This window comes from Mustela lutreola, chromosome 13, assembly GCF_030435805.1.
Source record: "Mustela lutreola isolate mMusLut2 chromosome 13, mMusLut2.pri, whole genome shotgun sequence".
NCBI classification, from domain to species: Eukaryota; Metazoa; Chordata; class Mammalia; order Carnivora; family Mustelidae; genus Mustela; species Mustela lutreola.
In genome coordinates this window covers 76,906,649-76,924,055 of record NC_081302.1, presented here as the reverse complement: position 1 = coordinate 76,924,055, position 17,407 = coordinate 76,906,649, and the positions used below count along the sequence as shown (strand labels likewise).

The following is a 17,407-nucleotide window of genomic DNA, read 5'->3' as shown; positions in this document are numbered from 1 at the left end:
AACCCACTGAGCAACCCAGGCACCCCTAAACTTGATTTTTATTATACAAGTTGCTAATGGCCGTTTTAGAAAACACAGGTAAACGTAAGAAAAAAGTAGTCACCTGTGATCCCCATCCTACTTAGTACTGCTGTTACTGCTCTGTATGTTATGTTTTAATTTAAAGAACAAATATATTGTCTAATGTAACTACTTTTTATTTGACCAGTTGGCCAATGATTTATAATTTACTGATATAAGTTAGTATAATATATGGCTTACAAATTTTTAAGTGAATATTTTTAAATGATAAACATACTTAGTCTCCCCCACCACCAACCCCTGCCAAAAAAGAAAGGCAATTGCCTGGGCAGATGGTAGTTAGAAGATAATAGTGTTTGGGGGAAAATATTTTTAAAATCAGTAATTAAATTATATTAACTCTTCTATCAGAAGTTAATATACTCAGTAATATCTTTTTCATTCCTCCTTTAACTCTGAAATTTGGTATTAGAAGTGTGGGGCATTTGTAAATTATATAGTATAAAGACTGACTCATCTAACTGCCCTTTTCAATTATTAAGCATGCTACAGCTAATATTGCTAATATTTGAGTAGTTAATAGTATTTCATCTACATTAAAAATAGTATACATATCCTTATGTAATTTTACTAAGCCTGACTATAAGTTGTTTTATGATTAAATAATATTTTACGTATCATACGTTTCACTTCCCCACGTACATAATAGGTACATTGCAACACAGCACTTTTTGTGTGTATTATTTTACTTCTCCAACCATTGCAGAAATATAGTTAGAAAGACACGTTCATCATTCAGAAAGTTAATAAGCATATGTTACTGAGTTGTTTATACCATATGTACTTAATCACAAGAAATGTTGTAAATATAAGGTAATTGATAACTATCTTATAATTGCTTAATCGTTTATGTGAATTCATTTAAATAAAAAGGAAATATTTTAAATTTCTGTATTTAAGCAAAAAAACCTAGGAATTAAGGATATTTTTCACATTCCCTAAGCTCTGTTTCCTACTGATCCAGACACTATAGCCATTCTGTTTTTGTTTTGTTTTGGTTTGGTTTGGTTTGTTTTTTTTAAAAGATTTTATTTATTTATTTGACAGAGACACATCACAAGTAGACAGAGAGGCAGGCAGAGAGAGAGAGAGGAAAGTAGGCTCCCTGCTGAGCAGAGAGCCCAATGCGGGACTCGATCTCAGGACCCTGAGATCATGACCTGAGCCGAAGGCAGCAGCTCAACCCACTGAGCCACCCAGGTGCCCCTGTTTTGTTTTCTTTTTAATATTTTATTTATTTATTTATTTGATAGAGATTACAAGTAGTCAGAGAGGCAGGCAGAGAGAGAGGAAGAAGCAGGTTCCCTGCTGAGGAGAGAGCCCGATGTGGGGCTTGATCCCGGGACCCTGAGACCATGACCTGAGCCAAAGGCAGAGGCTTTAACCCACTGAGCCACCCTGGTGCCCCACTATAGGCATTCTTTTTTTTTTTTTTAATAATTTTTTATTTTTTATAAACATATATTTTTATCCCCAGGGGTACAGGTCTGTGAATCACCAGGTTTACACACTTCACAGCACTCACCAAAGCACATATCCTCCCCAATGTCCATAATCCCACCCCCTTCTCCCAAACCCCCTCCCCCCAACAACCCTCAGTTTGTTTTGTGAGATCAAGAGTCACTTATGGTTTGTCTCCCTCCCAATCCCATCTTGTTTCATTTATTCTTCTCCTACCCACTTAAGAAAAGTGAGGAAACATTCTAAGGTGTTATGATGAACTCCGAATATATTTAGTACATCAAGAGAAATGATAATAAGCTTCCATAATTGTGGAAAAATTATTGTTCTGCTTTTCTATTTTGTATTAGCTTATGCTGAACATCTACCCTAATTATGGTTTTCTTTTCTGAAAGTGTTAAGATTTATGTATGTGTATATGGCGTAGTTCATAGATTATTTCAGATTCAATCAGATGGCTTCTAGAAACAGGATAAGTTCTCATACTGGACTGCTAAGCAACAGATATTTTAAAGTAGAAAATTGTAAGTCCACTCTCTTAATAAATAAATTTGAGGAAAGAAACAACAATATAAAATGTTGGAGTAGAAAAGGACTATGTCAAATAGTGGCATATTATATGTATGTGTGTATATATATTTTTTGAAATGAAAATATTCCATTTTTTGAAAAAAACTTTAAAATTTAGAATTATATATGTAAAATTTAGAATTATATGTATATAATTCTAAATTTAAGGTTTTTTTTTTTTTTTCCAACAAAACCATTAGATTTTTGTGGATGTATTGCTTAGGACTAAGATATAGAAACCAATAGGAATTGTGAAATTTCTTGTTTCTTAAATTGTCTGTCTTTTAATATTAATAATAAAATCATTGAAATACCTAGAAGTAATTATTGCCACTTTTCAAAATCTTCTCATAATATTTATCTTAAGTTAGAGGCTCTAACAGGACAGAAAATTACAGTATTTAAAAACACATTCAAGAACTGTCAGTCTTTGAGATATTGAAAAGGAATCTGAACATTCCATATTTAAGAATAGGTATTCTACAAAACAGTGTTCCAGAAGTAACCCTATTCTGTAGTATGACTTGATTCTTTTTTTCATTTCATAATTCCTCTCCCTAGATTATAGTTGAAAATGGTACATCTCATAGGTAAGTAAGTTTAGTTTAGTTTAAATCTGTTTTAAATCTCGGATTAAAATCTCAGTTAAAATCTCAGATTTTAGTTTAAATCTCATAGGTAAGTATGTTTTTTTAAAAGATTTATTTATGTGAGAGAGGGAGTGAGTGTGAGTGGGGGGAAGGACAGGGGAGGGGGAGAGTCTCAAGCAGACTTCCTGATGAGCACAGAGCCCCACTAGTGCTCCCTAGTCTCAGGACCCTGAGATCACAACCTGAGCTGAAACCAAGATTCTAACGCTTAAGCAGCTCTGCCACACAGGCACCCCTCATAGGTCAAATTTCTAAGTAAAACCTGTTTATGTGTAAAGTGTAAAATGAAGGTAAGCTGAGGAGATGCATTGTGATGCCATCGTGGTGACCGCCGAAGGGATAGACATGTATATGTATTCCAGATAAGATATATGTACATACATATAAAATCCAGAGTGAGAGGCTCACCAAGCAAGTGAAAATCTGCTCCCTTACACCTGATCTGCTTGGCAGTTACATTTCACATGATATCTTAAGATGACATTTTGGTTTATGAGTAAGCCACTTCCACATTTGGATAAAGGGATTTAGTTCACTGGAACCAACCATTCTTCTTCCTTTTTTTCTTTAAAGATTTTATTTATTTATTAGAGAGAGTGAACACAAGGGTGAGGGGGAACTAACCATTCTTGAGGTTTCACATTGGCAAAGCTATAACGCAGCTCTGGTAACTTAATTGTGCTGGGTCACTCTTGAGATCAGCTAGATTTCCTGACCAATTGTACTTCTTTTTACTCCATAGAGGACTCTAATTTAGAGTTCATTCTTTTTTTTTTTTTTTTAAGATTTTATTTATTTATTTGACAGAGACAGTGAGAGAGGGAATACAAGCAGGGGGAGTGGGAGAGGGAGTGGGAGCAGGGAGTCTGATGCGGGCTCCATCCCAGGACCCTGGGGTCATGACCTGATCTGACGGCAGCCGCTTAATGATTGAGCCACCCAGGCACCTCTAGAATTCATTCTTTAGGAAGAATGGTGAATGGTGAAATACCAGGCATGAAAAAGACTGGCGAACACTATAACCATTTGTGTCCAATTTGCTTCACGGAAGCCACACACCTTGTGATTTTTTTTTTCCAAGCCTCACCAAGCCCGGCTCCTGGCTCCAAGTTCCTAATGAGTTTGGGTATGTGAATGCCCAGCCTAGAGCAGATTAGCAGCAACAAACTACAAGTTCTCTCTCTCTCTCTCTCTCTCTCTGTGGGATCTTTGTCAGAGAGAGAGAGAGAAACAGGTGACAAACATTAAGGGAGGTGGCAGAAAAACTAACAAATTGACTCAGTTGTAATGCTTTAGGTGGAAGAATCATGGATATAGAGCATAATTAATCTTTATTTTCTATTTAAGGACGTAAGTATGGCATAGGGAAGAAGTCTAGGAAATTGGTGGGAAGAGTAAGGGGAGTGTGATGCGGGGTGCAGAGGAATAGCATAGGTGAGAAGAGGAGGAAGTAAGGGAGAAAACGGAAGAAGAGACTCAGGAAGATATTATCCAAGAAGAGTGACGAACCCGCAATCCCTGGAAACAGAGTGGTATGAGGTCTATGTTCAGGGGGGGTTTGAAGAAGCATCTGGCTAGAACCCGGGGTTTGGAACCTTAGAGGTGGGAATAAGAGTCAGATATATCCTGTTAAGATACCTGGCCTATCTTCTATTAACAGATTTTTTTCCCATTAAGGGGAAATGATAGAATCATAGTCGTTTGTCATGAGATCATCTTTTGTCATGGGGAGGTGAAACGAGAAACAAGAGGCAATCAAGAAGTTACGGGAGCCTGATTTAGAACAGAGGCAATGGGAAAATTCCAGTGCTAGAATCCAGAGTTGGCGAGACAAGTGAAAGCAGAGGACTCATTTGTTCATTTTCTCTTTCAGTCTTGAGATTGTTATTAACCACATGGTGTGTCAGGTGCGCTACAAGGTGCTGGGCCTATGCATAATGTAAGACATGCTCCCTGGCTTTTAAGGGATGCCCAGCAGGGGCGATATGTCTAAACAAGTGAGAGCTCACTGCAGCAGTGAAGGCATAATGAAATAATAATAAAATGGTGGCTCAAGGGACAGAGTGAGTGATTTTGTTTGGGTGGATGAGAACCAGCTCTGTAGCAGAGGGTTCCCTTGAGCTGACCATTAAATGGAGAGGGATCTGCAGATCAACAAGGCAGGAGAGGAAATTCCAAGCAGAGGGACTAGCATGCTGAGGTCAGAAAGTTGTAAGTACTTTAGCGTAGCCAAAGGGTAGAATGTGTAAAATTGTGTCAGGAAATGAAACTAGAGGAGCCAGATCTGGAAGGTTTAAGTGCCAGGTTGGAGAACTTGGCTTTCCTTTTGTAGAAGCAACTGGGGGCTGCAGAAGAATATGAAGAAAATAGTATCACTGTTTGGGGGAATCCTAGTGTTGTAAGGTAGCTGGGAGAGGAGGAGCATGCCTGAAAACCCTTTTGGGTGGTGGCTAAAAGAACGGGTGCAACACGTAACTGCAGTCTAATTTGGTCTCAGTGGTGGGATGGATGGAGGGTGCAGGACACACAAGCAGCGTGTTCCGGGGGCGGGGGGGGGTCGGTGGGAACTTGGTGACTGGGTGTGGAAAACGAGGCAGAGAGTGGGAAAGAAACAGGCTTCTCTGGTTCTACTTATAGGGTGCTGGGAGTCTAGAAGTACCATTAGGAAGTGCTATAATAGATCCCTTAGAAGGAAATAATGACATGGTTTTTGAACGTAAGTGTGAGTCACATATATGGGAACTGGGACAGTTATCTAATAACTGTTGGGAGAAAAATAAAGGTAGATCTGTACTCATATTACATACTGACCAGAACAATGTGATAATCATTTTATTAAAAACTATACAAATAAAGAAAATACAGCACATCCTTATCATCTTGTTATGGAGGACTAGAATAGTGGAAGCATTTTTAAAGGAACAAATGAATGTATTTAATTACATGAAACTGGACAACTTTTTATGTCAATGGACACGCACACATAGAGGATGCCTAGGGGAAAATTATAATCAAAGGCTTTTTTTAATCAGCCAAAGAGGTTTTATAACTAATACGTTAACCTCTTGTCAAGAAAAACACTATAATTTAATAGAAAAAGAAATGGACCAGGGATACAGAGGTGCTCAGCAGAGAAATAAGTATAATAATCATAGAAAGTTAGTCAAAGAGGTGCAACTAAAGGAAAAATTAGATATTACACTTGTATTTTAAATGGCCAGATTTATAAATATTAAAAAGAATAAAAATAACCTGAATTAGAGCAGTTTGGGAGAACTTAGCATGCTTACTGGTAGGAATCAAAATTTTATTCACCATTTCAGAGGGCAGTTAGTGAATGGCAGGGAAGTAAAGCAAGAAGCTGGAACTGAGAAGTGATCATGAGATTTGGCAGTTAGACACTCTGGCCACAACAAAACCAGTCTCAGACTGATGGAGATGGAAGCCCTTTGGGTAAAGAACTGAAGTTTGCACTGATGGTCTTACATTTCAGATAGACTGGAGGTGAAACGAAGGTGGGAGAAAGGGTAATACGTGTAGACCTGTCTTTTGTTTTCATTTTTGTTTTTATTATTTTTTTAAAGATTTTATTTATTTATTTGACACAGAGAAAGAGAGATCACAAGTAGGCAGAGAGGCAGACAGGGAGAGAGGAGGAAGCAGGCTTCTGGCTGAGCAGAGAGCCTATTGCGGGACTCCATCCCAGGACCCTGGGATCACAACCTGAGCTGAAGGCAGAGGCTTTAACCCACGAAGCCACCCAGGCACCCCTGTTTTCATTTTTAAAGCTGTCAAGACATGAGCTTTATGTGGAGGGAAAAGAAAGGTTGAAGAAAGATAAGAAACATGACGTAGGCTGCCAAAAGGTATGAGACAGCCCAAGTCGGGGGAGATGGGGATGGGGAATTCACTTTCAGACAGGGATTGGGAGATCCGTTGCAAGAAGAAGGAATTAAGGATGTATATAAATAAAATAAACTTGAACATGTGTGGTTGAAAAGTGTCATTTTGTTAAAGGGGGTGGGGGGAGTGCTATGACCTCTGATAGTCTCAATTCCTCCCGGAATTCAAGATTTCCCCCTTTCCCCCTATGGCATGATTTCTCAAAAGAATTGTCTGTGCTCTAATTCCCCTCTTCCAGTTCTCTCTTGAACTCTTCCAGGAAGCGTTTGCTCTCATTCCACCAAAACTCTGTATCAAGGTCACTGGCGAATTTCATGTTGCTAAATCCAAGGCTTATTTCTCAGTCTTAATCTTATTTTACAGATGTTCCTTGGTTTCTTTACCCACTCACCCACTAAAGGTTGTCTGGGCTATTTCTAGTTTGGGGCCATTGCAAATAAAGCTGTAGATATATGTGAGACTTTCACTTCTCTGGAATAAATATCCAGGAGCACAGTAGCTGAATCGTATGGTAGTAGCATGCTAGTTTTTTAAAGAACTGCCACAGTTATCCCAAGTGGATAAAGGGATCCTTAGGTGTAAAAGTTTGACACCCATTGCTTTATACAAAGGCATTATCAAAGCTGATGTGTCACATAGACAGTAAGAGAGATTTCTTGTATTGATATCAGGTAAAAAAAAAATTCAAAATTCTCAGACTTTTGGTGACTAAAAGAAGTTATATCTTATTCTTTGTAATCATAGAGCAGAGTCCAGTGTATCGACTGCTTGGCAGTGCCATAAATTGCAAGGTCTTCTCCTATATGTTTATAAAGTGATATTTTTCACTTTTTTTAAATTTTCATTTCATTGAATTCTTTTTTTTTCATTTCAGCACTCTTAACATTTCAGACCCAAGTAAGAGCCCGAGAACAAAAAATATTTTAGTGCATAATGTGTGCCATGAATGGTGAATACAGACAATAAAGAAGATGCTATCTTCACCCTCAAAGAGCTGAGAAGACAGATTAGCAAGAAGGCAAATGTAGTAATTGTTGAAATGAAGGTATGTGTAAGAGCAGCAAGGGCAAGAGGGAATGGGGATGTACTCAGGAGTAGGAGTGGGGCTGGGGGGTTCTGCAGAGCAAGTAGAGTTTGAGTAGGAACTTGCCAGGAGGACACTTGAAGAGAGAGTAGCCCGAGACTCTTGAAGTTGATAAGTCAAAGGAGCCCTAGGGATTTCCCATCTAACCGTACTTTGGTGGGAATCTTTAGCTCATGGCCTCTTTTTTTCTGGGCTGGATCTCCAAAGTTAAGGACTGTGAGGACTCTTTCTTTCTGAATTAAAAATAATCTACAGAGGGGCACCTGGATGGCACAGTTCGTTAAGCATCTGAATTGAGTTTGGCTCAGGACATGATCTCAGGGACTGAGATTGAGCCCGTAGTCAGGCTCCACACTCAGTGGGGCTGGTGGGTTCTACAGAGTAATTTGAATAGGAACTCTCTCTTCCTCTCCCCCTCCCCCTGTTCTCTCTCTCTCATGCATGCTCTCTCTCAAATAGATAAATAAATTAAAAAAAAAAAACCTCAAGAGAAATGATCTGAATAACATGTACTTTAGAAGTTTTCAATGTAACTATGAAATTAGCTCTTCCTGAGAGTCTCTGATGCACCAGGGTGTTCTTGTCTCATAAACCAGGAGGGGCAAGCCTCTTATTCCTAACTAGAGTTAGGTAGGAAACAATGTCTTCTCACTTCCTCTCCAGTGTACTGGGGATTTTTCAAGATATTATTTACAATATATTGTAAGAGGCACCTGGGTGGCTCAGATGATTAAGCATCTGCCTTGGGCTCAGGTCATGATCTCTGGGTCCTGGGATCCAGCCCCGCGGAGGGCTTCCTGCTCAGCACAGAGTCTGCCCTCGCCTCTCCCTCTGCCTCTGCTCCTGCTATGCTTGCCTGCTTCTCTTTCGCTTTCTCTTTTTCTCTCATGTGAATAAATAAAATCTTTAAAATAATAATAATAAAATGTGTTGTAATATTCTCAGCCAACTTAATAACTTCCATCTCTTTACTCTTCCTGGAATATTAGCTAAACATACAATGTAGTTTGTGAAGATACATATTATACAATGTATACCTATCTTTATATTATGAAAAATATTTAGGACTTGCTTAATTTACATTTTGATATTTCAGATTGTGCTCATAGAATATCTGAACTCAAAATTATATCTAAACATGGGCATATCCTCCTATAAACATAGATGTACTTATGGCCACCTAAATGCAGTAAGAGTGCACAAGTAAATTGTCATCTCTGTGGCCACGCAGCATTCACTGAGCTGCTCTTCTGTGGGAGGTCCAGCTCTTAAGGAGCTCAGTTTAGCGTGAGAAGTAGTATTAGGTGCTGCAGTTAGACTTGCACACTGAGAAGGAATGACGGTGTCCGCCTGGGTTGGGAGTAGAGGGAAGGGGTTCGGGGTTGGAAAGACAGGATCAGGCACCCTTAGTCCTGACAAAATTCCTACAACTAAGGCTTTCATGAAATACCTCTCCTCTTTCTTGTAATTACTTAATTTGCTCTTGGGTTATTTTGAAGCAAGAAAGAACTAGATTTATCACCCTTATCTCTTACCAAGTAATTATACGTTGTTTGGCATTTCTCAAATCATAACATCTGTCTGAACTTCTGTTTATCTTTAATAATGATAATAATAGCTAATTCTTACACAGCACCTATGATGTTCTAGGCACTATTTTATACACTCATTTATTATTATATATGGTCACTTATTCTTTATGTCAACCCTTTGAAATAGGCACCATGGTTACCCCCATTTTACATTTTACACACGAGGAGGAAACAGAGACATTTAAAAAGGTCACAGAGCTCCTTAAGTGGCAGAGTGAAGGTTCGAACCCTCCCAGACTTCCTCCAGAGTATGTGTTCTTCAGTACTTGCGCTGCACAGCCTGGCAGTTCTGCAGTCAGTACGCACGAGCACATGCTAGTGAGCTACACAGGGTGATTTTTCACTTAATGTTTGTGTCATGGTAACAGAGGTATCTCGGGGGTGGAAAATAATGCAGTTGTTATTTGGTATTTTAACTGGGAACATGTTATTTTTCCTCATGAAAAGATTTTCTGATAAAGAACTCAAAGTTATTTAGAGATTTAAAAAATAGCTAAAACAAAATAGTCAAGAGAAATGCTTTCTTAGTCATTATGTGGGAGGCTTGAATTGCAGTATATTTTCTTGAGGAAAAGAGAAATTAGAATAAACACTATCACAAAGTAGGAAGAGCAAAGGATATGTGAGTTTTCTTGCGGACTGGAATTAGAGTCTGCAGACATTCTGTATTAAAATACTTTGTCTGGGATAAATGCTGTTTCTCTCCTTAATCTCACATGCCTTGCACTGAAGTCTGAAAAGTTATGATGCCCAGAGGGTATAGAAGAAGGCTTGTGAGTTACAGTTGCTCTCTTAATGTTGGTAAAATAGGAGTTTAGATCACAGGCTGCTCTTGTTATTTTATGAAGTCATTTTTCAAAACAGTGTCTCGAAGGTCAGCCATCCCATTTGAATCCTGGCCACCTGCTCATAAGTCATGGCACCTCTTGTTAACTTTGTTAAAATGTTAATATTGTTTTTCTAATAAATACTCTGGATAAACAAAGTGATAAATATGGATGTGTGATGGGAAGAGAATTTTCTCATTGAAACATCCATTGGGAGCATTGACTTGGTGTCTGCCCCTTCTGCTCTTGTGGCTGGAGGCCCAGGATTGATGATTCCGGCAGCCTGAAGGTGTTGTGCCTCGGATATTTTGACCTGCTGCATACTAGGGAAGCGTGCCAGGTGCTCTGAAGCCCTTGAGGCTCCACAGAGGGGCCCTTGTCTGGTTCCATCTGGCCGACGCCCTGTCACACCACACAGCAGTGCGCGCTTTTCCCCTTTTGAAAGTATTTCTGACTATAAAGCCAAACTTGAGTTAGATGACCAGTTCTCCTCATCTTTCTCTGTATTCACCTAACAGCCTCCTGTGCAGGGCTTTCTTGGAGTACGCTGAATTTTAAATATTGGGTTTTCTTAATTGTCCTCTCCCTACCTCTCCTGTCTCCTTATTCAATGTAGAGTCATACTAGAGACTGTAAATATTTACTGAAGGGTGACTATAGACAGCTCCTGCCTCTGGAGTTGATTTTTAAGCCCTGGTGCTGCTGGGGAACCTGAGGGCAGCATTCCTTGCTAGAGGTGCATGACCTGGGGATGGGGGGGTGTGGCTTTGAGAGCCTTCTGTAGTTGGACAGGAGACAGACACACACGCACACACAAACTGCCGTTTTGAGTAAGCAAGAACAGATCAAAGTGTTGAACAATACGAGGTGGAATTATAATTTATAACACATTTTACCAATTTAATTGAATGACAGTGGGCTTTTTCCCTAATGCTATAAAGTAGTACTGCACTTTACGGAGTTTGCACAGATGTTATCTATATATGCTGTGTAGTTTATCTTTCTATAATCTGGGCTACATAGAGAATATTTAAATCATACATATTTTGAAATCCATTTTTTCCAAACATAGTACAGGGCGAAGGTCATTTTTTTAAATAGACACTGAATTATCCTTGAGACAACATTTCAAAGACACAGCCTTTGGTATGGCAATGTAAATGCATAAAATGAGAAGCAAAGAACCATGACTGGGATGACAGATGCAAATGTATTGCATAATATACCTCAATTTGCATTATTAGCATGCTATGTAGATTAATTGGCTTTAAAAACTACCATTGAGCAGCGAAGTGTTGGAGGATTTCAGTCTGTAAAACGGATTGATTCTCTTATGTCACAGCATATGCAGCATCTTTGCTTTTAATCACAAGTTCTTCTTTCACTAAGAACTTGGCAATGTTGTAGCCAAGTTGTAGCAGGTTTGTAGTAGTTAAGCTTTGCAAGCTTAACCAGCTAGCAAATTAGTTAATTTATTAAGATTTTATGACTAATTTATCACCTGATCTAAATTTTATTTTATTTTTTAACCTAAAAAAGAAGTTAACTAAGTAATGTGATATCGATGACTTTTAGCCCCTCTTCACTGATGCTAATTACAGTTGTGGTTTGTTTTGTTTATTTAGAAAAACCTTGATTTTAGTCAGATACTTCATTGCTCATCAAAGGAAACCATACGTGAAGTGAAAGTCTAACGTGTGAAGATACAGAAACTGCTTTGGTTGATTCAAAATGGGAACAACAAGTGATGAGATGGTGTCTGTGGAGCAGACCTCCTCCTCCTCCTTCAATCCTCTGTGTTTTGAATGTGGCCAGCAGCACTGGACAAGAGAGAACCATTTATACAATTACCAGAATGAAGTAGATGACGACCTGGTCTGCCATATTTGCCTTCAGCTTCTGTTGCAGCCACTAGACACCCCCTGTGGACACACGTGCTGCTGCAAGTGCCTCAAAAACTTCTTACAGGAGAAGGATTTTTGTCCATTGGACCGGAAAAGACTCCACTTTAAGTTGTGTAAGAAGTCCAGTATTCTAGTTCATAAGCTTCTGGACAAATTATTAGTGTTATGTCCATTTTCTTCAGTGTGCCAAGATGTCATGCAACGCTGTGATCTGGAGGCACATCTTAAAAACAGGTAAGCACAAAATATAAAGGGAAGAGAAGTAAAGTCTAGGGTTTATAAAAAGGTTGGTCAAACCAAAACTTGCTGAAGAGTACCAAGACATCAGTAAGTAAATGGAAAAATCAGATACAAGAGACACACAAATAAGTTCTGTGGAACAACATTTTTACATGACAATATATCAAAAACATAGATACAGAAACTACAGTGAAGAAGTCCCTACTAATATTTTTGCTGGTATAACATGAAGCGATTACATTCATGTGGGCAGCAGGGTGTAGTGATAGACTTTTTTCCAAGGCAGTTTAGCAGTTTGTTTCAAAAAGTGAATGTGAGTATCCTTTGATGTACCTTATTATCCTAAGGAAATAATCCAAATGAAGGAAAAATTATGTATAAAGATGTGTTCACTGCAGCATTGTGCATAGTTCAATAAATCGGAGTTGATCTAATTCACAGTAGGGAAGGGTTAAAACTACCATAGTACATCAACTCCATGGGATATTATGCAGACAGCAGAAACAGTAATTTGGTTGCAACATGGAAATGAGGCCACATTATTTTATTTGCTAGGATCTTATAAAGAATCTGTGTTCAAGGACTAGACTGAATAAGAGCCAGGGGTTGGAAAATTTAAAGCATTCAATGGGGATTTTTATTCTAATAAAGCTTTTTATTAAAAGCTTAAGTAATTTATTGAGCCAATTAGTGAGTTTTATATTTTGACATTATTGAAAGACTTGGATTTTAGAATTATTTATACCCTTAGGAAAGGTTAAAATATATCTCTATGCCTTATGTATGAAGAATCCCATAATATGACAGAAATAAATGTATTGATTTCTGGATTTCAGAGTTCAGCCATTTGTGCAATAGAAAGCTAGGATTGCTGTGAAAAAGTCACAGTACAATATATGGGCTATCATAGAATTGATGGAGATTATCTAACTTCATCCCCTCACTTTACAAATCAGGAAACTGAATCACAAAGATTTAGAGCTAGTTAATGGTATAGTTAGGCCTAAACTTCTAATACTCTTATTTACAATTCTGATACACTGTGCTGACTTGACCACAGGTCCAATCATGTTCCTTACTACTACGTGGTAGTAAGTTTCCTGTAGACATGTGTATATGTGGTCCTTCTATTCCTAAATATCAGTGTTATAAAATGAGGATACTCATTAGAAATAGTTAAGATATATGAGAAAGAACAAGATGTTTTTACTGTGTCAGAAACATGAAGATTTATAGAAAAATTGTTTAGATCTAAGCTGTATTATCTAGTAAGAGCTAAGAAAAAATGTAGGGTAGATACAGAGACTTGTGAAAGTGCTTATGGCCTTAGGTTTCCTTGTGTCCTCAGTCACCAGCAGGTGTAGGATCTGAGTTGGACAGCAGAGACCTTGTAGAAATCGACACCAGACTTTTGAACGTGGTGTTCTGGGTGGGTTCTGCTTACTGAGGTTGAGGAATATGTTGGGCTTGCCTTATTTCTCTCAGTTGGGCTATTCCTTTTAGGGAATAGTTTTCTTTTACTCTTATGAATATCAGTTAGAGGATGTTAGAAGAACTGAACAAAGTCTCAGTTCAGTTACCAATTATTTTGAGAGCAGTGAGGTAAACGTTGCACAAATTTTTAGGAATATTCACTTAACTAATATGCCTACAAGAATTTAATGTGTAATTGACGTATCATTAGTATTTTGGATCAAGCAGTTTATGTTGGTGATGTAAAAACTTGGGAACAGCACACTGTCCTTTCATTTGCAGATTGGTAAAGGCTAAGCATTCATGTCCAGTTGCAAGTTGCATTTTCCAAGTAAGCTTGTTAATATTTGAGCTACTCATTTTGTCATTTCCAAAGCTTCTCAGGCCTATATAGTGAACAATACATTGAAAAAGGTGAATGATTTGAAAAGGTGAGTGACTGGCTTGATATAAACAGCCAAAAATTATTATTGACTATGAAGAATAAAACGGCAAATTACAAAGTATGATTTTTCTATCCCATTGGAGTAGACATGGATGGAACAGCCCGACCTTTCTCTAGTTTTCAGTTAAAAATGTTGATGTTCTCTGCAAGTGGAGCTCAAATTAGAATCTAATGACGGCTTGTGAATTGTCTTTACTAGTCTTTGAATCCCTTTGCTAAAAACTGACATTCAGCTAACGTTTCTTCATTTAAATGGTTAATCTATGTTCTAGTATCAGTTGCTGAGAAACTAGCCACCCCAAATGTAGTGACACAAAACAAGCATTTGATTCTGCTCATGCATTCTGTGAGTCAGGAATTCAGACAGGGCACAGCAGGGATGACTTGTCCCTGTTATGTGTAATCTGGGCCACAGCGGGGAAGAACTGAAAGCCAAGGACCAAAACATTTGGAACTAGAGAATCTACTTCCAAGATGGTTTCTTCATTCACATATCTGGCACCCTGGTGGAGATGGAGAAAACCAGAGGTGCTGGCTCAGCTAGGAAAGCCTGCAGGTGGCCTTTCCAGCATGGCACCCTCGGGGTATTTCAAGTTTTTATGTGGCATTCAGTGTGGCAGAAGCTAGAGGGCTTTGTATGAACTAATCTTGAAGGCACATATTACCCCTTGTGCTGTCACTCTGTTTGAAGCAGTCCACTCAGATTCAATGGGACAGGGGACCTGGGCTTCACTTTGTGATGGAAGGAGGCCAAGCATTTGCAGCCATGTTTTCAAACCAACCCAGACAGGCAACCGAGTGATACCATGAGTCACAGAATATGATTATTCTGACTGTGCCATCTCTGCACACAGTCTCACTCATTTGAAAGAAATTGAGAAGTTCCTTATCAACTCATAGAATTTCAGGGGCGCCTGGGTGGCTCAGTTGGTTAAGCATCTGCCTTTGGTTCGGGTTTGTGTTCAAACATTCTTGCCAGCATTCTTTTCTTATGTAGAATGTAAAAAGCAGATATCTATCTATCTATCTATATATATATATATATATATATATTTCCAAATCATTTGAGAGTATGAGTATCCAGAATATATAAAGAATTTTTACAACTCAATGAAAAAGCAAGTAACCCACAATTTTAAATGGGTGAAAAATTTGAATAGATATTTCTCCAAAGAAGATTATTTAAATGGCCAATAAACATGTAAATAAATGCTTAGCATCAGTAGTTGATTTTCTTAATGGTTTTTTTTTTTTTTTGGAAGTTGTAAGCATCCTGTATATATTTGGATACCAGAACCTTATTAAATATATCATTTGCAAATGCTTTCCTTTGTTCTGTTGATTGTCCTTTCACTTTCCTATGCTCTTTGAAGGACAGATGGGTTTAAACTTATGAAGTCCAGTTTCCCTGTGTTTTCTTTGTTTGCTTATGCTTTTGGTATCATGGCCAAGAAATCAATGCCTAATCCAAGGTCACAAAGATTTATACCTGTTTTCTTCTAAGACTTTTATGGTCTTTGATCCATTTTTAATTAATTGTGATTAGAGAACATGCTATGTGTAATTCAGTCCTTTAAATTTAAATAAGGCTTTTTTTTTTTTTTTTTTTTTATGACCTAGCACATGGTCTACCCTTGAAATTGCTCCATGTTTACTGAGGAAGAATGTATTTATGCTCTTGATGGGCGGAGTGTTATATAGATGTCCCGTTAGGTCTGGTTGATTCATAGTGTTCTTAAAGTCTTTCCCTGTTCTTCTTTCCCTGTTATTATCTGGCCATAAGGGTTCAATCCATTATTGCAAGTGTGGCATTGAAGTCCTAAACTATTATTGTTGAATTTTCTATTTCTCCTTTAATTCTGTTATTTTTTTCCTTTATGGACTTTGTGTGTCTTTTGTTAGTTACATTTATATTTGTTACAGCTTCTTGATAGATTGAACATTTTCATCACTGTAAAATGTTGGTTGGTAGAAACAGGTTTTTTTTTTTTAAGATTTTTTGTTTGTTTGTTTATTTGGCAGACAGAGACATTACAAGTAGGCAGGGAGGCAGGCAGAGTAGGAGAGGGGAAAGCAGACTCCCTGCTGAGCAGAGAGTCTGATGCTGGGCTCCATCCAAGGCCCCTGGGATCATGACCTGAGCCAAAGGCAGAGGCTTAACCCACTGAGCCACCCAGGCACACCTAGAAACAATTTTTTGTCTCAAAGTCTGTTTTGTCTAAAATTAGTATACCTACTCAGCTGTCTTTAGGTTATTATTTGCATGGTATACCTTTTTTTCTTCTTTTAATTTTGACCTATATGTGTCTATGTGTGTGTCTCTTGTAGACACACAGTTGGATCTTTTATTTTTTTATGCATTCTGCCAGTCATTAACTTTTCAGTGGAGTATTTAATTTATATTTAAATATATTTATTATGCTATTTATATTTATAAATTTATTGTATTTATTTATATTACTGATCAGGCAGGATTTATGTCTGCCATTTTGCTATTCTGTCGTTTTTTTGTTTCTCTGTTCTTCCATTACTTCCTTCTTTTGTATTTTTATGTATTTTCTAGTATTCCCTTTTAATTCCTTCATCATTTCTGTTTACATATTTTTTTAAATTGTTTTCTTAGTGGTAGTCCTGGGGATTATAATTAACATCTTAATTTATAACAGTCTAGTTTAGATTAATACAAAATATCACTAGAGTACAGAAACTTAGCTCATAGATAGCTTGTTTCTTCCCCATATTTTGTGCTGTTGATGATATACAAATTACATCTTTATGCATTATATACCCATCAAAACAATATAATTATTTCTTTTTGCAGTTGTCTTTTAAATCAGATACAATAAAAAAGGAGTCATGAAACCAAAACTACTTTTTTTTTCAAGATTTTATTTATTTATTTGACAGAGACAGTGAGAGAGGGAACACAAGCAGGGGGAGTGGGAGAGGGAGAAGCAGGCTTCCCGCTGAGCAGCCCCATGTGGGGCTGGATTTGGGACTCTGAGATCATGACCTGAGCCCGAAGGCAGCCGTTTAACACTGAGCCACCCAGACGCTCCCCAAAACTACTTGTATGCTTTTATGTTTGTGTAGTTATCCTTACCAGCGCTCATTTCTTCATGTGGATATGAGGTACTAAGTACCTTCCATAGCAGCCTGAAAGACTTCCTTTAGTGT

General features: G+C 38.0%; 1 protein-coding gene across 1 annotated transcript in view; it reads left to right on the top strand.

The window, feature by feature from the left end:
* Positions 1 to 17,407, top strand: part of LOC131814096 (ligand of Numb protein X 2-like) — a 51,935-nt gene that overhangs the window by 4,793 nt on the left and 29,735 nt on the right. The window contains 1 exon segment of the mRNA XM_059144787.1: positions 11,794 to 12,306. Within this exon segment, the coding sequence (XP_059000770.1) occupies positions 11,900 to 12,306 (407 nt within the window). The 5' untranslated portion in view covers positions 11,794 to 11,899.